This window comes from Symsagittifera roscoffensis, chromosome 1, assembly GCF_963678635.1.
Source record: "Symsagittifera roscoffensis chromosome 1, txSymRosc1.1, whole genome shotgun sequence".
NCBI classification, from domain to species: domain Eukaryota; kingdom Metazoa; phylum Xenacoelomorpha; order Acoela; family Convolutidae; genus Symsagittifera; species Symsagittifera roscoffensis.
Window position 1 is genome coordinate 31,642,981 of NC_087062.1, and position 21,637 is coordinate 31,664,617.

Here is a 21,637-nt window from a genome sequence, read left to right on the forward strand (position 1 = left end):
TTTCTCTATTCTCAGTTAGCGTTCAGCATAGACTTTGATTACATAGATTATCTAGATTATACCCCACCTAACGGCTGAGGGTATAACATGGCGCAGCCAGCACTCACAACAAAAAACCCACTAGGTATCGCCCCATTTTGGCAGAAAGCCTCGGCGGAACCTCCAACCGAGTGGGGAAAATGGAACCAACAGCTCTAGTTAGGAATCGTCGCAAAAGACGGAATAAATCTGCAAAAGCTATTACGAGATCCACCCGCAGTGCGAAAACCGCAAGAACCTGGTTATGAGCTCCCTATAGAGGGGGAAACTCCATCACAAACTAGGGACAGAAACATACGCAACCAAGACAAGAAGATCCAATGGGATAATCAATGTGCCCAATTGGATAACTTGGGACCCACCGTGGACGGAATACCATGGGAGGAAGCCGACGTAAAAGTCAGAAGCTATATTTACCTCAGTCTTGGAAACGAGGGACAAAGACGTCTCCGCCAACATTACCCAGATCTAAAAATACAAGAGACATCAACGAGGACATTCTGGAATAGACTAGAGCACCTCTTTATTCAAGACGGCAACGTTACGTTTGACAGATACGAGGCGTTCACAAGAAAGCAAAACAAGACGGAAACGCTTGAGCAGTTCCACTGTGGCCTCACGGAGTTGGTCATTAAGGGAAACTTCAAATGTCCTAATTGCAATGATAACACGTTGGAGACTGAAATTATTCGAGATTTATTCACAGCAAATATGACAAATGATGAGGTACAAAAAGACCTACTGGCTGAGACGAAAACCCCCGACCAAGCATTTGAATATGCAATACGCAGGGAAAAAGGTTTGGAAAACCAACTTCAAATACGCAAGCAAGGATCATCAGCAATTTCTCCTCAGCAAACGGGCATAAAGTCCGAACCAGTTGGGTTCATTCAAAGACGAGGAGGCAAAACTTAAGGTGAAACTTCTCTAAGTTTGAATTTCCCAACGTTGTAGTTGGGTACTGTAAGGGTACTCTCAGGAGTTGCAAATCTTGCGTCCAAATGCGACTGCTCAATTGCTTTCAGTTTTCCAGATGTGACGTTTCTTAGTTCATTTTAAATTTTTCGAAGAACTTAAATAAAACTTCACAAAATTTTATGGTTCTTCAAAATTTGTTTAAAAAACTTGAATAAAAACCAGAAATATTACAAGAAGTAGAAAAGTTTTTTGTTACTGAAAGTTTTGGTTGCTCATAACTGGATATCGGTAGTTAGTTACTACAATTTGAAGATAGGATAGGTTTTAATTATTGCTAATTAGTATTATCGATCCCCTGGCGATGATAGTGTGTGAGGACGAGCTCTCACTTGACCTCTAGCTTCAGGTCTACCACAACCTGACCGATTTCGACGGCAAAAGGAACCACATGGAAGTTCTGGACGCTAAAAAGCGACCTTGAGTTGAAAAAAAGCTACGCCAACTGACTAACTTAGTCTGGAATGTGGGGAAACAAGAAAAACTGACTTTCCTTAGACAAGCTGGATAGTTTTCGACAGGTCTCGTGCGAATCGCAGAAACCACAATTATTATTATTAAACCATAATGATATGACTCTATGTTATCTAATGCTTTTTAAAAAAAAAATCAGGGTTGAGGATGAAAGTAACAATGATTACTTGTGTTTAAGTTCAAAGCGTCTGAAGCACGTAACGTCCAACAAAAGCAACCTGGTACACGACCAAATGCTCCATACGCTGAAAGAGGTGGGTACGGTGGACGCGGCATGCCCAGCATGCGTGGTCGTGGTATCCGTGGGAGACTAGTACCGAATCCATCGGTTGTCGGGAACCTTCCAGTTAATACCCCACCATCGATGGATTTGCAAAGTAGAGCGATGGATGCTCCAGGAATCATGCCTACCATGGGTGGTCGAGGAGGATTTGGAGGAGTTTCTGCGTACCCTAGAGGAGGTAGGGGTAGGGGTTCCATGATGGGAGTGGGAATGGGAATGGACGTTGGAGGAGGAACCGGGATCTTGGGAACTGGGTTTGCAATCGGAGGACAGGATGAGCAGGGGGTGTTTTGTGACATGGAGAGATATGAAACTGAGATGGAGTACAGGGCGTGGTATGACCAGTTTGGAAAGATGTACTACAAGGTGCACGGGTGAGTCGACGACCTGCTGAAGTATTCAGGAAGATTTAAACCTTTTCTTAAGCGTTCCATTTTGCTTAACTTGTGTTTGTTCAGACCTGACGTCGATCCGGAAAAAGAGCAAGAACTGAAATGGGAGAAAGGTAATTCAGTTTTTTTTCATAGTATAAATTCCGCATATTTAAATGTGCACGCTGACCCAATCACTTAGCTTTATTTGGGTTTTAACAAGCCAATTTTGTGCTGCAGAATTTTACGATCGAGATCACGGACCGGATCCCAGACACCCGTATTACCCGAAGTGGGTATCCAAGCATTTTGCAGACGAGTCTTGCATTCAGCAGCAAGACAACAATGCTAGCGTCAATAAGTAAGTTGAACCTGATTTTCAACGTTTCTGGAATTATTAAGCTGGCGATTAGCAAGCATTATCAAATCGAAACATATTTTTTTTCCAGGTTGACACTTCGTGTAATATAGTTGCTGCATCATTTTGTCAACACTGTTGTGATTAGGCCGATAACAGATATATTTTGAGGGAGTTTGCATTTTATATACCAGCTCTATTCGCAATTTATTTTTAATGTTAGTTGTAAATTTTTTCGGCTGATAAGGTTTCGGCCTAAAAGGTTTCGGCTTATAGATTATGGGCTTGGTCGCCTCAATGCGTCGTTTTTCAGGCGAAAAATTACTAAAGTTTTTATGTAAAAATTTTATAGGCGAAAAATGAGCTTGTATCAATTTTTTTCTCAATTTTTTTTTATTAGCGGCTTTCGTCTGGTTTCTGTCGGCTAGCTTTGCGTGCTGCGTTTGTGTTGTTTTGCAAATGATGCGAAGACCCACTTTGCATCTGGGCAAAAGTTTCTGTCCTAATTGGAGATATGTTCGGAATTAGTTTAGCGTTCTTGTACCCATCTCCTTTTGGCTGTCTGTATCTAAAATGTTTTTTTTTGTCGTTTCAGTTCTCTGGCTATTGACCTGAATAGGCCTACTCTGAATGACTTAATCACAGTCCCTGACCCAACTGAGCTGACTGACCTGATAGAATACCCCGGAAGAAGGATCAGACCACCCAAGATAGTCCTCATCCTCAGAGGACCTCCGGGATCTGGGAAATCATTTTTAGCCAGACTCATTAAGGTCAGTACAAATAAGCCAATTCAAAGTAGAAAAGGTGAAATAAAAGTAAAAAAGAGAAACAAAAGAAAAAGAGAAATAAAAATAAAAGGTGAAAAGGTTTTCATTTCTAGCTTTTATAAGTAAAATTTGAAGTAATTGCAAATTTTGAATCCAATTTTCAATGCTTCCTACCAGTACGTACTATCCGAGTTCCCTGAGCGTTGCTGAATAATGCTGCATGAGTGATATTTTGATAGCGCTATTTTGATAAGAAGGGAGTTCTGAAACTGATGTAACGTTTACCTTGTTTTGGTACGAGGAATATTTAAGTTTTTTTTTCTAGTTTTTTGTACGATTTTTTTTTACAATCGCTTTAGGAGCGGGAAGTGATCTTGGGAGATCATGCGAAACCCCCTCGAATTCTGAGCATAGACGACTACTACATCACAGAAGAGTTCATCAAGAAGGAGTCGGCCGAGGAACAGCGCAACGCCAAAATTACCTTGCCCTCCGCCCCACGCAACAAGGTTCAAATGCTTGTTTTACTCATTCCAAGTATTACTGAGCCAATTTGGACTTACTATTTTGAACCGGTCTTGAACTTAAGAAGGATTATTTATATAAGCAGAAGGCAAATTAGTTTTCAGTTTTATATGCGATCAGTTTTTTTTATTCAAATGCAGTTTCTCCTGATTGACTGAAGTAACAACTATGTAGAATCAATCTATCAATCTTTCTTTTTTGTTTGTACAGATTGTGCAGTACGAGTATGACGAGAGCATGGAGGCGGCCTACAACCTCTGCATGTTCAAGTGCTTCAAGAAGAGTCTGGAGAATGACCTGTTTAGCTTCCTCATCGTGGACAACACCAACCACCTCCTCTCTGACTTCGAACAGTACCTAGATTGTGCCAAACTATGCGGATATAAGGTCAACGCCATGCTATTATTCAATGAGTGCATATTAGTTTAAAGATAAATTTAATGAGCACGAGGGAATAGGAGACTGAGAGCGGATCGTTATTTTCTGAACCAACGACCTTCTGGCCTTTCATTTTGGTGATCGGTGGCTCAGTCGATTTTTCTTGACTAAAATTTTGACATAAGTTTGATATTAGTTTAGAAGAAAAATTAATTCCTCGTTGTTACATTACTACATAATCACACTTGCGATTAGAAAGCGTTATCAAGTCGGAACATGGACTTTTTGCATAATTACAAACTTGTCTAACAGAACCAGTCAATCATTTGGTGGTTTGGTTTATAGTTAATTTTAGTTCAATGACTGGTTCTGAGCATTTGGCATCATAGGTGACTTAAATGCGTGGGAAGATAAAAAGGACTTTTTGCAAATTTTTTGACAGCTGAAAATTTAATCTGCTTATTTTTCTCGGCTTGTTTCCCTCGCAAGAACTTCGATTGCGTCAAACAGTAAATTTAAAACAATTAATATCAGCAATTCAGAATAGAAGGCTGACGAACTCCTTAGGATTGCAGGGTGCTGCCATAAATTCATAGAAACAAATTGAGTCAACTTGCAATTGTGGGAAAAGACGAAGAATCACACGAACGCAGGAAAAAGTTTTTTCAAAGCTGCGGATATCTCTGATTAAATGATAAAATTCAAAGATAAATATTAATTACAGCTAGTTTCTTCAAAAACTTTGATAGTGAAAAGTCTTTTTTAGACTAATAGAGCGAATTATTAAATTAACGGAAGATGTATCCTATCCTTTTCTGTTTTAGTCTTACTTAGTGGAATTGAAAGTACCGGCTTCGACATGCTTCAAACGCAACACTCATAAGAGGAGCAGGAAAGATATGGAGAGGGTATAATTTTGAATCACAAAGCTTCAATAAATAAAAGTAATGGTTATGTATTTATACATGGCCTTAGCATTCAAAGTAGATATTGTTCCGACCATTGAAAATGGGGAGGAACTTTGTATTCGGGTGATTCACTTTTTTTGTTTTACCATCGGATAATTATCGGACGGTTTTGAGTGATATATCATATTAAAGCTCTTACAGTCGTAATTTGAACGACATTTAAAAAAATTTTTTTTAAAAATGCCCCAGTGTTGAGAAAAGTTGGTTTGATTTTTTTTTGATGTTTAGTCTTATTTCGAGCGAATTAAACGAGCGAGCAGGCTTACAACAGCAAAATTGTGCCTAAATTAGTGTAAAAACTTAATTTTAAGCAAGTAAACTTAGTTTTTGGAGTGTTTTAATTCCATTTCCAGAGCCAAAAGTTTCAGAAAAATTCAAACATTTTCTGCGAAATAAATTGAAAAAAATATATATGAATTTTTCAAACTTTTTTTGTTTTTAGCCATTTTTCTGCAAAATTTTTTGTCCAATTAGCCTATATTACTATGACTGTCGAAAATGCCTAAATTATAGTTTTACATCTGATCCTTTTATCACACCTCGCCGAAAAATCTATATTAATTTGAAAAAAAAAACTTTTTTGTAGTTTTTAAAGACTGGTCGGAACATTCTGTGCTACTTGCACAGTAACCAGCTATCCTTGTTAGTAGTATGCTAAGGGTTAAATCTAGAGAAAGTCTGTTCAGATCATCACTACGTGGGAGGATGCACCAGAGGAGTGCGTGTGTCTGGATTATAACAGCTTCTTAGAAGAACACGCTGAACCTGTAAGACATTCTCATTGAAGTATAGTTTCAAGATAGTCAATGTTTAAAATTGAACACGTTTTTAAGCTGGCTAGGCGGGCATTCGATGTTGCAAGTAGTTATTTTTTTGAAGTTTTTGGCTAATTCTGATTTGAAAATTTTAGTCTCCGGTGAAAGAGAACCCGAATGCCGCAGCCGCACCATTTAGTTGCAAGTCAAGAAAGAGATCCCATTCTCCCTCATCGCGCAAACACAGCCGCGACCGCTCAAGTAGCGCTCACCGTAAGAGCTCTAAATCAGGAAGAGTGCTCCCAGATACGATCATGATAGACTCGAGGTCACCGTCGCCTGAACAGGTCATCTCTGACAAGGCGAGAGAGGAGAGTCCCCTGTCTTTCAGGCCCAGACAATGGTCGCCCAGAGGAGGGAGCAGTAAAAAGAAGGTGAAAGAAGATAGATTAAAAGATGACAGGTTGGTATAGTGGAGGCCCTTTTGTATGGCGCTTGTTATCCGTACGGATATACTGGATATCCATTAGAACTCTGTATAGCTAAAACACATTACATAGATCGCTTATAGCCTAAACGTTAGCCATACCTACTTATGTAACATTATGTAAACGTAATCATATAGATGTCTGATCTAAATTAAGTACCTATTAAACCTAACACCATATTCAATAGTTATTTATGAGTCTCTGTCGCTCTTACGATTTCGAGGTCAGATTCGAATCAGACTTAACTTTATCAATTGAATTTAAGTTGTTCTCTCAATCTTCCTATTTCTCTATTCTCAGTTAGCGTTCAGCATAGACTTTGATTACATAGATTATCTAGATTATACCCCACCTAACGGCTGAGGGTATAACATGGCGCAGCCAGCACTCACAACAAAAAACCCACTAGGTATCGCCCCATTTTGGCAGAAAGCCTCGGCGGAACCTCCAACCGAGTGGGGAAAATGGAACCAACAGCTCTAGTTAGGAATCGTCGCAAAAGACGGAATAAATCTGCAAAAGCTATTACGAGATCCACCCGCAGTGCGAAAACCGCAAGAACCTGGTTATGAGCTCCCTATAGAGGGGGAAACTCCATCACAAACTAGGGACAGAAACATACGCAACCAAGACAAGAAGATCCAATGGGATAATCAATGTGCCCAATTGGATAACTTGGGACCCACCGTGGACGGAATACCATGGGAGGAAGCCGACGTAAAAGTCAGAAGCTATATTTACCTCAGTCTTGGAAACGAGGGACAAAGACGTCTCCGCCAACATTACCCAGATCTAAAAATACAAGAGACATCAACGAGGACATTCTGGAATAGACTAGAGCACCTCTTTATTCAAGACGGCAACGTTACGTTTGACAGATACGAGGCGTTCACAAGAAAGCAAAACAAGACGGAAACGCTTGAGCAGTTCCACTGTGGCCTCACGGAGTTGGTCATTAAGGGAAACTTCAAATGTCCTAATTGCAATGATAACACGTTGGAGACTGAAATTATTCGAGATTTATTCACAGCAAATATGACAAATGATGAGGTACAAAAAGACCTACTGGCTGAGACGAAAACCCCCGACCAAGCATTTGAATATGCAATACGCAGGGAAAAAGGTTTGGAAAACCAACTTCAAATACGCAAGCAAGGATCATCAGCAATTTCTCCTCAGCAAACGGGCATAAAGTCCGAACCAGTTGGGTTCATTCAAAGACGAGGAGGCGACTCGTACCGCAATAATAGACGGGGGAACAACAGGGGTCGAGGACAACCACAGCGGGGAAACTCGCAACGACAAGACAGAGACAGGAAACAATCTTGTTTTAAGTGCGGTAATCCGTTCGGACCTGGTCACCTCCAACAATGTCCGGCAAAAGACAAAATCTGCAATAAATGCACGAAAAGAGGACACTACGCAAGACTCTGTAATTCCTCAAACGTTAATGCAATCAGTGAAGAAACAGATACCGAATTAAATATGCAGGACACAGATATAGCGGCGTATGTGGATTATCTCCAGGCAGGGGATGTCGTTCCGGGATGGGAACTCATCCACCCAGATGACAACAGCGTAAATGCTGTAAACTTTCAAGAAGAAACGGCAGAAAAACTAATGACGGACGACTTAATAGGACATCTCATTCGAGTTAAGATAGGGAATAATAATATTACCTTCATTGCAGATACAGGGTCTCCAACGTCATTTGTAAACAATAAAACAGCGGTTACACTACAGAATACAGTGTCAAGGGCCAGACGCATTCAAATCAATCAAGACGACGAGGCTAATAGAATGGTCTGCTACAATGGTTACAAATGGTTACAAAATGGTTACAAATGTGTGCACACGCATCGGACGCTCAAAAAACCACACTTTGAGGTTCATACAAAGTTTCTACACGACTTCAAGGCGCTACAACAGAAAGGGCGGAGAATTCCGATTCACATTCAGGAAAATGTCGAACAAGAACTCAAATCTTTGATTGACCAAGGCCATATTGTGAAACTAGATAGCTGTAGCAACAAGCAGTTCATTAGCCCAAGGGTAATAACGGTAAAAAAAAGATCATTCAATAAAACTAGCAATGGATTCAAAACAAATTAACAAAGCGATGCATAAAAACAAGTATGATATGCCAAACATCGACGTATTCTTGGATAATGTAGCCCAATCAGCTCAAGAAGGTAATGGTAAACCAGGGACAACATACTTCTCTACCATTGACCTTCGCTATGCCTACAGTCAACTGAAATTGGATGATAAAACTAAAACGCAGTGTAACTTTAGTATAATTGGCGGGCAAGCAACAAGCACCTATCAATTCCAGACTGGATTCTACGGGCTCACGGATATGCCCGCAGAATTCCAGAAGGCCATTGATCTAACGTTAAACAACGAAAAGGATACCTTCGCTTTTCTTGACGACATATTGATTATATCCCACGGAACTAAAGAACAACACATCGATAAATTGAAAAAAATCTTAGACAAGTTAGATCAAGAAAATATGGCTATTTCACTAAATAAATGTAAATTCGGCTGTAAAGAAGTCGAATGGCTGGGGTTTGTCATAAATGAATACGGAACCATACCAATGCACAAGAAAACCGATGCAATTACAAAACTCCAACACCCTAAAACTTGCAAAAAATTCAAAGTTTTATGGGATTGGTCCACCATCTAAATAAAATTATACCAAACTTGGCACAACTGTGTACACCATTGAGACCACTCTTATCATCTTCTTCCAAATTCCACTACGTTTGGGAACAAAAACATGAAGAGGCATTTAAAACCATTCTTACAGCGGTGCAAAATATCACAGAAAATCGACACTTCGTAAATAATCGAGAGACAATAATAGTCTGCGACGCAAGCCGCGATGGTATCGGAGCAGCACTTGAACAAGAAACTCCAGATGGATGGGCTACGGTGGCATATGCTTTTAGATTTCTAAACACATGCGAAAATAAATATTCAGTAAACGAGTTTGAACTTCTAGCTGCAGTATGGGCCATTGATCATTTTAAATATTATCTGTATGGCCGCCGTTTTACATTAATTACTGACCACCAAGCTTTGGTTAGTGCTCTAAATAGCAATAAGAGTAATAAAACATATCAAAGTCGCCTAACTAGATGGACTGACCGTCTCCTCCCATTTGATTTTGACATAAAACACCTTTCCTGGCAGCAAAATGGGCTTAATCGATTATATTTCGCGCCATCCGTTGGAGAAACCACAACCCCCCGCGTATTGGGATGAACATTTCGTAGTCGCACTTATTGATAATTTCATTTCTTGCCTTGAATTTCAAGACAGCACCATAGCTAACATTGAAATGATCGAAAATCCAAACGGAGTTCAACGCACGTTACAGCTCAACTGGAACGAAAACTTTGCTCGTTCAAATTCGCATGCAAAAGCAACAGAATTCACTGTTAATAGTCAACTTCTAGAAAACAGTCACTCTCTTTCAAATTCAAACATTTTGAACCAATCCACAGTAAACAAAATACAAAAAGAAAAAACCTTCTATAGTCATCAGTCTAATCAACCTTACTTGGCCACACAATCCAGCGCTCCAATTGACACCAAGATGAATCGACAACTACAAACAGGAATGGCACTACCCACGTTCAAAAGAATTGTAAGAAAATGTCACAGCGGACAGCAAACGACGGTAACAATTCCGCCTACCAATTTTGCATCGTTCACAGAAATTCCGGAGGAACCAAGCCAATCAACTCTCTCATTCAGCGACGTAAGGCATCAAGTGATCCCGTCGGAAGATAGTTTGACTTTTAATAAAAAGTCAGACCAATTGTGTCAAACAGACCCACCAGACCACCCGGCAGAATGTCAAGCCATCTCTATGGAGGAGGAAGACGTACCGCTATTTCGGAAAAATCTCCGAAAAGCACTCAACGTGGATTTCATCGCGGCGGCCACGAAACGTGATCGCAACCTTCAACCCCTGATCAATATGGTACGCCGACAAAAGTGAGATCAGATCAAAGCCTGCTACGGACCATATTTTTACAACGTGCGCGACCGATTGTCTGTCCGTAACAACGTCTTACTCTATGATGACAGAGTAGTAATCCCAAGGCAGTTAAGGCAAATCATCCTAGACTCGATCCACCTTACTCATCCGGGACAAGGCGGCATGCTGGAAGCTGCCAAGCACATATGGTATCCATATCTCCATAGAGATATAGTTACAGCAGCGCAAAATTGCAAGGAATGTCGCGCCAAAGGTAAGAATCTTCGAGTAATATCCGGTAAGAAACATTTCACTAGCCTAGACGCCGTGGTCGAACCGAATGAGGAAATCCAATTGGATTTCGCCGGACCGTTACCGGATGAAAACAATAAAGACGTATACATCCTAGTTGGGGTAGATATATTCTCAAGATTCCCATCAGCAAAAGTGGTAGCAAATAACAAGGCAGATACGATCATCAAGTTTATGCAAACACATATTGTCAATCACGGTGTACCAAGAAATATCCGGTGTGACCAAGCTCAAGGGTTCGGGCTAAAAAAATTATGATCTATTGCAAAAGCAAAAACATTAAACTGATATTTGATCCAGTGGATGATCATCGCTCAATGGGCATGGTAGAAAGACTAATCAGAATTTTAAAAACTCGTCTCTCTTTTATGAAAATCGATAAAAATAACTCACCGTACAAATTAGCGTCAGATGTGGCAGAGTTAATCAAGACACTGCGTATTACCCCACACGCAACAACAAATTTACACCGTTTGAAGCACACTACGGGCGTAAACCAAACACCCCATTAACTAATATCTGCACAACACCCAAAATCTCTAATCTCTCTTGGGAAAACACACAACTTTCGTGTTTAGATGAAAAGATACTCACTAAGTGTGCCCTCACGCCCGAAGCAATTTGGAACAGGGACATCAATAGTGAGGACGAACTGAGCGTGGTATACAAGAGTAACTACCTTTCCGAACCATCCTTTGAACCAGCGGGACCATCAACACAAGTGGTTCGAAGTAAGACAACGGGACCAGCAAAAACTAGCCAGATAGAAACAATGAAAAAGAAGCAGGTGACACTTTCGGATACTGACGAGGACGAGGAGTTCGATCAAGCTCTGCTGAAAAAATTCCCGATCGGTGCGCATCTTCCACTTAATAATATACCCTATGACTTACAAAAAGATAAACGGTCTTTTCTCGCTGATAACCCGCAACATGATATAGCGAATGTTAGAACAGGAAAACCAATTCGTTGGCTTACACAACAAGAAAAACAAAGGATAGAAAGAGCCCCCTTGGTTTTCCTAAAAGATCGCTTTAAAGGACCCCAGGACACCATAGACCCAAAATTAGGAAAACGTATAGAACAAGTGGCAAGAAAATCGGGTACCATAGCACGTAAAACAAAAAAAATCCTGGGGTATTCGGGGCACAATTCAAAATAATCAAAAACGGATCAATCATTAATTACTCCCCTCATACTGCGTGGGTCCGGGAAGATGGAAAACAACCGAGGGTAATAAGACACGACGGTCTAGCTTTTGTACCAGATCCTCGAGTTTACGGTAAATGTAGACCGGCACAGCTAAAAGACTTTGTAGCATACAAACATTTACCAAACCCCGTATTTCAGACAAAGAAGTTAAACAAACAAAACCAACTGGCTCAAAGATCCAAAAGCAAACACCCAAGGGACCAGAGAATCCGGCGGTAAAATCATCAACACCTACGAGCCCCAAACGAAAGCCACCAAAGAACATCGAGGAACTTATCCGGCAAACAACAAACCGAAGGACGCTAGGACAACAACGTATCCATAAAACGACACCGACATCATCAAAAAGTCAATCTTTAAGAAACCCACCAACGGCTACGAAAAAGCTCAAGTCTCCAAGTCGAAAAGGAAAGGGCAGCCCAGAAAAAGCACAAAGCACAGAGATAACAAACACATAGAATTTGAGTGTGACACGTCAATTTCAATATCATCGGACGATTCTATTAATCAAGATATGACGCAATCGCTACACATGCCCCCAGCCAAAAAGATGGACCGAAAAAACACGCCGCCACACGAAATAATACCAAGCCGTAGATCCACAAGGACCAAAACAAGCGCGCTTGCAAACAAATTCGGAAATGCAATTCCGATTAACACGATTACCAACGATAATACTGCGGACAACGCGGTCTGTCTCATAACAGTACAACACCAGCAAGATCAAAACGCGGAACCAATTGGTCAAGCAGCATGCACGACACACGAATCGTCAACCGATATCGAATGTATCGAAATTAACACAACGGACGAAACGCCAGAGCAGTTAAGGGTTCAGGAAACCAACGAAGGGACAGGTGGCCAAATCACTTCCATTGGCGACACATCCGAGCCAGATGATACACTGTACACACCGACAAAAACGACCACACACCCAATGTCACCACAGAGTAACCCGAGTGACAAATTAGTTTCGAAGATAAATACGTCAGCACAACGCAGTTCACCACAAAGCCCCATTCAAAGAGCAATTAGTTCACGTTACGTGATCGATAGACCAACTGGAACTTCATGCTCACCAGACAAATCATTCATTGACAGTTTTAATGACGCAATGAATATCCTCAAATCCATCTCGCCAACAAAAAACTCTATGACATTCCAAAGAGAATGTGAGAGACAAGATTGCCCTAAGTGTCTCATTAAACACACAAAAGAGGCGAAAAGCAGCGAACCGGCCACCCAAAAATACCACAGACATCATCGGCAACGAACCCCCCCCCCCAAACTTCCATTCCACCAAACGAGGACGCTACCGAAAAACAGGAGAACATATGATGTGCTCATCATATAGAAAAAAAGAAGGGGGAATGTTATCCGTACGGATATACTGGATATCCATTAGAACTCTGTATAGCTAAAACACATTACATAGATCGCTTATAGCCTAAACGTTAAACATACCTACTTATGTAACATTATATTAACGTAATCATATAGATGTCTGATCTAAATTAAGTACCTATTAAACCTAACACCATATTCAATAGTTATTTATGAGTCTCTGTCGCTCTTACGATTTCGAGGTCAGATTCGAATCAGACTTAACTTTATCAATTGAATTTAAGTTGTTCTCTCAATCTTCCTATTTCTCTATTCTCAGTTAGCGTTCAGCATAGACTTTGATTACATAGATTATCTAGATTATACCCCACCTAACGGCTGAGGGTATAACAGCGCTCTTCCGAGGTCGATCTAATGTGCGTTGTATCCTCATAAGTTTTCAAGCTTCCGTACAAATTGAAAATGTTTAAGCTTTTTTGTTATGCGGGAGCTGATTATATTATTGGTAAGAAATTAATGTTGAAGAACAGTATAGCGTGGCAATTCATTGAAGAAAAGGTTGTAAATCATTGGTGTGAAGTCATTGAAAGTTTTCGTCCGTGTTATTTTTGTCATGACTATTATTTAACAGGTGCACCAGATAATAGATTCGTGCAAAATGTTTTTAGGGCACGAGCTGGCTTCCCTAAAAGGACTCATAGATCACCATCACCCATGGCATCTGTTCACTTAAGGTCCCATAAACGGGAACATGAAATTATAAGTAACGACTTTACTCCTCTGAGAATGATTGAGCGTCAACGTACGCCATCTATAGAGCGTCTTCTAAAAGATACATCGGGTGTTGTTACAATGGAGAAAACTCCCCCTAGAAGACGAACTGGGTCGCCAGTCAGACGAAACAAAAATAGCCGAAGCAGTGGAAGCGGTAATGCTACCGGATTGAGTAGTTCACGAATTCCCTCACAAGGACAAGGGATTCAGTTAGATTTGGATGGAGATATGTCTAAAGTGAAAAGGAGAACAATATCTAGATCAAAGTCGCCAGTTAGAAAATCGGCTACTAGTATGTCTACGAGTTCAAGATACCAGAGAAGATCCAAGAGCAAATCGACCGAAAGACATTCGGTAAGTGGCAAAAGTTCTTTAAAATGATTTCAGAACACTAAAAAAACTATTGACACTTGGCAAACTGGTTATTTTCAAGTCAAACTGATCTGCCATATTGTAAGGAGGTTACTTTTATTAGAAGCTCTTTAGTTTAACTGAAATGAACTAAATACTTGGAGAAATAATCAAATAAAAGAATTATTTAAAAAGTGAGTGAAGTTCATGATTAGTGTTCATATCTGATCTCTGCTTCGTTTTAGCATCATTCACGGCGAAGATAATACCTCTTCGTGTCAAATTCAGCGGAAGAAATAAAATGCATAATGCTTTTGATTTCTCCTACTCAAAACTTATGATTTGTTGTTTTATTGTCAAATTTGGGATAGCACGATGTCGTGATTTAATGTTAATATAGATTTCATGAACTTTCTTTTCGGCTGCTTGCACTAGGTAGCAATTGAGTCTGCAATATAGAAAAGGAGTATCTGGGTGCTGTGCAACTTGCTCAAAATTTTCATGGTATGTATTGAAATGACAAAACGAAAAAAAAACAAGATTTGCTGTCGTTGTATTGATTAGAAGAAATGGGGTGAAATTAGCAAGCTAAATGTAGTAAAAGAATTGTTAATATAAAATAGGGAAGGGTATCATCGTTACAAAACATAGGACCGAAATTTTCGGCACTTATTTTTTTGAACTCATTTTTTTCGGAACCTGAAAATATCAATTATTTTGTGACTAGTATGCTAACACTTCGGCACTTGACCTTTCTTTTTAAACATCTAGACTAATCGAAACCTTTCAATATGCGGGTAACTAGCAGCAACGCACGCTACTGAGCTTATACGTCCTGTCAAATAGCAGCTTCTTTGTGTTTTCTCCTCAGCGCCAATTTCTTTGTGGTGGTGTTGTTGTTAGCAGCTGCTCTCAAGCATTGATTCGTCTGCAACCCTAACTCGTTTTTGGCGATTATCTTCTGTACTCCACAATCGTAATTGTGGAGAATGATTTTTTGCGTCTTCTTTTCTGTCAAACAGTGACTGTGGAGATCCCAGGTTTCACCAAGAGCGGGAAAGCCCCCAATTCCATTCCTGAGTGAACTCCCGTTCTAGGGGATCACTTTTTGATACGGAGAGCTGAGCAAAACTCCCGTGCCCGGCTCTGGCGGGCAGTTCTTAATTACGGCGGAGAACCGAGAAAAAACCTCGTACCTACAAAACCCCCCTGTCCAGATGTTATAGTTGAAGCCAGTTAGCGACTTCGACAGGTTGGTCCCAAATGTCGTCTTAAGTCAATGTTGTTGGTTTGGCCATACAGTTAAAAAGGTGAAGTACGTCATGAGGATTGCGAAAACAGTCCAGACAGATGATATTGGTGTGTTTATGGATTCTCGATAAGTAGCTGTTGAGATGAGTGCTGTATCCGCAGCGCAGTTGAGCAAGAAGGCACATCATACGACGAAGGCGACTTTTTTTTACTGTGCTACATAGAGTTTCGTTGAGACTGTTAGTTTTGCAGGGTTAGTGTATATGTAGTTAATAACTACCACCCGGTGAATGTTTTTTACAGCAAGCTTGTAATCTGATGGTGAGATAGATTCATCTTGCCGAGTTGTTTTATTTCATTATGGTACTTTTCAGCCGGACTGTTTCAATTTTCTGGATTTTTAGTTAAAAAGTGTTTTGTGTGATAGCCAGCTCTCTGTGATTGGTGAGCTCCGCCTAACAATTGTTTGCACATCATTTTTTTTTGTGTTTTGTCTGGCAAGGTTTCCTTTTTGCTATGAAGATGCTCAATGGGGCTCATTGTAGTGCAGCCAGTTGCAATTCTTAGAGCTGTGTTTTTTGCTGAATCTGTAGCTAGGTCATTCAATCTGGTATTGCTAAGGGATGGCGACCAGACTGGAGCTCCATAATTGAGAACACATTCATATAAAGCCAAAGTGTTTCTTTACTGCAACCCCAGTTGGTACCAGAATGTTTTTTATTAGGTTATTCTTCGTTTTAAATTCGTTCACGATGTTACTGTGTAAAAGACAACAGATTATCAAAAGATACGTCTAAGATTTTGGCTTTGTTGCTTGTTAGTAATACTTTTTCTCTCATGACGACATTAGTTTTGTGTTTGACTTCTTTGGTCCAAGTCGTGAGGACTGTTGCTGTGGTATTTTCAAAAGAGAGTTAGTTAAGGTTTCTTTTCATCGAGGTCTTTTAATTATGTTAGAGCGTTTGTTTCTAATTTTGAGACATCAAGACCTGTGGTAATAATGGTGATGTCATCAGCTTAGCTGGTAATTTTGACGTTGTTTGCTGGTGGGAGAGGCATAGAGGATATGTAGATCTTCAACAGGACAAGCGACAATACTCGTTTTTGAGTAACCCCGTATTTCATTTGTCATATTTTTGCTTTGTTTGCCTCTAAATTTTAAAAATGTAGCGTGTACTTGTAAATATGTGATCCATCTTCAAGTATTGTTGGATACGTTAGAACATTGGATGTCTTGTTGCAAGAAAACGTAATCCACTGTGTGAAAAGCTGCGGCGGTGAAGTCAAAAGAAACCAATAGCGTTCTGTGTTACCCAAAGCCATGTTGATGGTCGGAGAGTTTGATGTTATTAAACTAATCAAGGAAAAAATTTTTAAGCAGCTTGGCAACTGGAGATAAGAGTGCGATGGGCCTGTTACTTTTTGCCTCATGTTGTATTTTTCACGGTTTAAGGAGTGGAATTTATTTTCTCCATTTTTCCAGTTCTGAATGATTGATAAATTTAAAGACGCATTCATAAGACTTGTTAAGTAGGAAAGACCCATTTCACCAAGGTGGTGGGCATCGATTGGTGCTATAGTGTCGGGGCTTTGCGCTTTACTTCTCTTGCTAGCTTTAATTGCTTTTTCGATTACCTGTGGTAGTATGTAGGATGTTTCTTCATAATTTTTATTTTCCTTGATGTATTTTATTTGGATGGAAGTGTAGTCTCGACTTCAGAATTGAGTTCAAGTATAATTGCTTGATGATTTGACCCTTAGCAAGATTCTGTGTTCCAATTGATATTCATTGCTTAGAGCTAGCTATACTGATGTCTGGTGGTTTTTAACAGAGGGGGTGGTTAATGGGTCCTGTGTACGCACGAAAGAAAGAATCAAGTACATAAGAAAATCACAGTGCATTTCATTCAAGAACGCATTTTGTTTTCAAAAGTTTGTTAAGGCTTTTTATGCGAGTTGAAACGTGTTAGTCACGATTTGTTTTTAGCGCGTGAAGTATTATACCTTTTGGTTGCAACAAAGATTGTCCAACTTTCTAAGCTGTTTTTTTTTACAGAACTAAAAAAAGTGTTATACCGCGAAAAAAAAACAGTTATTTTAGCGTCTAACAATTTATAGTGACATTGAAAGTAACAGTTTGTAATTTTGGTTTAAATTTCTTCAATGTACAAATTACAAATTACTTCTAAGACTATTTTAACAACGTTTTGTTAAAATTTCAACAACCAAATTTTACATAGATGTGGGATAGTTATCTCATAACCTCTATAAAAGCATCATTACATCTTTGCAAGCACTTACCAGCTAATTACGTATCTAAAAAAAGAATAAGTTATTTATGTTTAGTTAATACTTTCTAAAAAGAAAGCGAAGGAATTAATCTGGAAAAAAGTGCAGATTGTGAAAACTGGCTTAGACCCAATCTTAACTGGCAAGTGCTTGAAACCAAGTAATGATACTTTCATAGAGTGTAGCTGTGATAATTTCCTCGCGTTTGATGGGATTTTTGAAATTATGTCAAACTTTGTTAAGTAGTCCATGAAATTGATTTTTAGTGTGTGAAAAAATGATCAATAAAAACGTTTCAGTGTGAAAATTATTCTGTTCATCAGTGTAAGTCTTGTGTTGTGTTGTGTTTGTTTCAGTAACTTTTTTTTAAAGTTTTTGTTCAAGCAAATCTGAAAATTAATTTTTCCTATCAATTAAAATTGCCTAAAAAAGGCATAATGGGCCCTTCAGTTGCAAATGCGTACACAGCGCAAAAAAACGACTTCTAGTTTTGTAAGTTAAGATTTTCCAGCTGAATAAAATTTAAGCTTTTGTCGCATTTTTTCAAGATAGGTGACGGCTTTTAAATAAATGTCGAAAAAGACTTCTGAAGTTTTATGTTAAATTCTATAGTAGTGAGAGGGAACGAAAAAATATATATGACTTGTTTTTGAAAACTTTCATCCTTTGAAAATTTTTCTGGCTTAACACTTTTGTGTATGCATTTAGAAGTTCAAATGATAAAATTTTCAAAAACAAGCCAATGGTTTTTTTTTGTTAACTCTCTTTTTTTCTAATAATGTTTGATTAAAATCTTCGAAAGAAATGTTAAACCAAGAATCCCCCTGGTGTTTGCTTTAAAAAGTTTGATCATATTTTGTCAAACTCATGATTTGGAATTATTAGTCCCATTAGCGAATTTTTTTCATTCTAAATAAAACCTTAAGGAAAGGCTACAAGAACACCATGGTAATCTATTTTCATCAACAGATTTTGATACATTTCAGTTTTTGAAATAATAGCTTTTTGTAAATGTTGCTTTATTTTGATGTTTACATGTATCAGCATTGATTTTAGGTTATGCTCAGCACCGAATTTCCATATCAAAGAAAAACACAAATAAGAGTAAAAGAATTACAAAAATGGTTGAAATTTCAACAATGGATATGCAGACGCATTTTCAGAACTTGTGAATGAGACAGCTAATTTGTAAGATTTGTTAAGAAAGGTTCTGTGAACGTTTTTGGTAATTGAAAACACTTTTGAGTAATTTCCGTAAAGTCAAGTCATACACGGAAGAGACATTCTTTGGAATTGATAGAATTCTCATGATACCAAACTTGGCCCCCTAGAATTTACTTTGAGTTAGACAAAAATGAGCGGTGAAAAACACTATTTAAGTTCAAAAAACCGTCTATAATTTTAGGAAGTGGTATAAACAAAAATTGATCACTTTGTATCACATAGTTCTTGAAACTTTTTAAAACTTTCTGAAACTTGTGATTTTAATTTTGATAAAAATTTAAACCGTTCTCTATTTTTTATGCTTTTTACACAAGCAAAGCTTGCGTTATAGTATGACCTATCTTTTTTTCCAACCTAAGTCGCAAATTTTGTTGCGACGAAAATATTGTTTGCGACAAAGTAATTTCACTTTGAAAGTGTTCATTTTGATCAATAACCAGCGGCTAATAAGTACAGCCAATGCTAAGGATATTAACATAGACTATTAATGCTCTGACTTTCGTAACGCAGCGAACGGAATATTTGTGCTCGGGGTGGTTTTTTCTCTTCAGACCAATTTCGACTTTTAAACTAGCTTTTTATGACGGGATATTTTTTAAAATCACTTAGAAGGTGTTGTTGTTTTAAGCTTAAATTTGAAAAGATTTTTCATGCGTGGTCACTTTTCGTAAATTGATGGGGGTTGCCGTTTGGCCACTTTAGTACAATTAGCGAGCGATATCATTCGCGCTGTTAACGCGTAAGCGGAGATTTAATCCGTTTTGGGAATCCTTCCAAACTGGTTGAAGGAAGCTTATGTGCCATAATTTATTTGTTACTAGGAGCGAAATTCATCAAGTTGTACTTTATATGGCATGTGGGGGATCATTTTCACAAAAAGTTTCAAATTTTCAAAAAAAATTCAATTTATATTCATTGTATTGAATTTTGTCATGTTATTACTGCTTCATAGACTGCTCTAATAATTGAGAGGATTTTCTCGAGGGAGTAGGGCGGATGTTCAAAAAATTTCAAAATGTTGTCGACATTATTAAAGTGTACCAAATTGATTTTCTGAGCTCTCCCAAATCACTATGAATACCGCAGGCAAATTTGTGAAAAAAACAGGTCAAAAAAGGCATTTTAGGCACTTTTTGGAAAATTTTGTCAAAAAAATACGTTTTTTCGGCGCGCGCTCCCCCTCAAAATTATTGGCGCCAAAAGCGCTTTTAGAAAAATTTTAGGGTACCTCGCCACTAATAGTTATCTCAACATATTACAAATTGGGGAACTTATGGGTCGGCAGGGGGTCGCCCCCCCCATCTAAATCCGCTACTGGTTGTCAGTCAAATTTTTGCTTGTGTATGCAAAGTGCTACTTCGCCTCTGAGAGAAATTTCATTTTTTCTCCGTTTTTTTTACTATTTATTAAACGATTCAGTGGCTTTCTGTATCGCAAGTGGTGCAAAACGCAGCTTTGCCTCTTCGCTAATTTAAATAAATTCCATTTGATTGAAAACAAAAGTTTTGAACTGTCAATGATGGAAGTCTAGACATATTATTTGGAACTATGCATTGAGTAGCTAAATTGTAATTTTGAAAAAAAAAATTTGTGAATTTTTTGTCCTCTAATTTAAGTTTTTTGTAGTTTTTTTTTTCAGGAAAAGTTTTTAAAGTTTCACGTCAAGATTTTATCTAACTAAATTCAATTTTAATTGTTAAATTGAAGGAAAAATATTTTTTCAGTAACAAAAGCGATCATAACGCAAAAAAAATCTTGAATGACTTCTAGTTTCGTACGTGGTTTTCAGTTTTTAGACTTTAAGCAAAAAATGTTCATGAATTGGTCCATTTTTCGTCAAATTAGATTACTTCTAAGAATTAATTGTCCATCTTAATTTTTTATGTTTCAATAACTTTTACGGCCAATAATATGTTTTTGAAATTCACTTGCCTAAAATTTTCAAAAACAAGCCACTCATTTTTTCTGTTTCTTTGCGTTCCAAGGCAATAATTGATTAAAATATTCGAAAAAATGTAAAACAAACTCATTTTTCTGCTTGCTTTAAAACGCTCGAATGATTAATTGTTCGCTTAAATGTTTGCATAAGCTCGCTAACTAGTGTTGTGGTGAATTACGAATCTTTTTTGTTTCTAACTTGAGCCGCAAATAAAAATGCTTAGGCACGGGCATCTCGTAAAAATTCGGTAGTAAAATTTGTCTTTAGCTTTCTTTTGTTTTCTTTAGTTTTCTTTTTTAAAGAATTTAGTTTTCTTTTTTAATTCAAACTAAGTAAAACGATAGGTGAACAGGCAAAAAATTCTAAAGTAAAAAGAAAATTGCGCCAAGTAATTTAGCTGTTGTGTTATATCCGTAAAACGTAGTTTAAAAACGGAAATTTTTTTTTCAAGTTTTTTGGACCAACAGAATTTTCATGATACCACACTTGGACCCCTAATGCTCACTTTAAAACAGTCAAACTTTAGAGGGAAAACACAAGGTAAAACTATAATTTCCTCTTGG

The 21,637-nt window shown here is 38.4% G+C and overlaps 1 protein-coding gene across 1 annotated transcript; it reads left to right on the top strand.

Moving 5' to 3' along the window:
• Positions 1-1,672: 1,672 nt before the first annotated feature.
• Positions 1,673-14,786, top strand: LOC134842843 (uncharacterized). Its single transcript, XM_063859346.1, has 11 exons — positions 1,673-2,145; positions 2,230-2,276; positions 2,383-2,503; positions 3,096-3,273; positions 3,630-3,779; positions 4,006-4,182; positions 4,998-5,081; positions 5,828-5,908; positions 6,052-6,359; positions 13,915-14,374; positions 14,617-14,786. The coding sequence occupies exons 1-11, from the start codon at positions 1,763-1,765 to the stop codon at positions 14,635-14,637; spliced, it is 2,010 nt and encodes a 669-aa protein (XP_063715416.1). The 5' UTR covers positions 1,673-1,762; the 3' UTR covers positions 14,638-14,786.
• Positions 14,787-21,637: the final 6,851 nt, after the last annotated feature.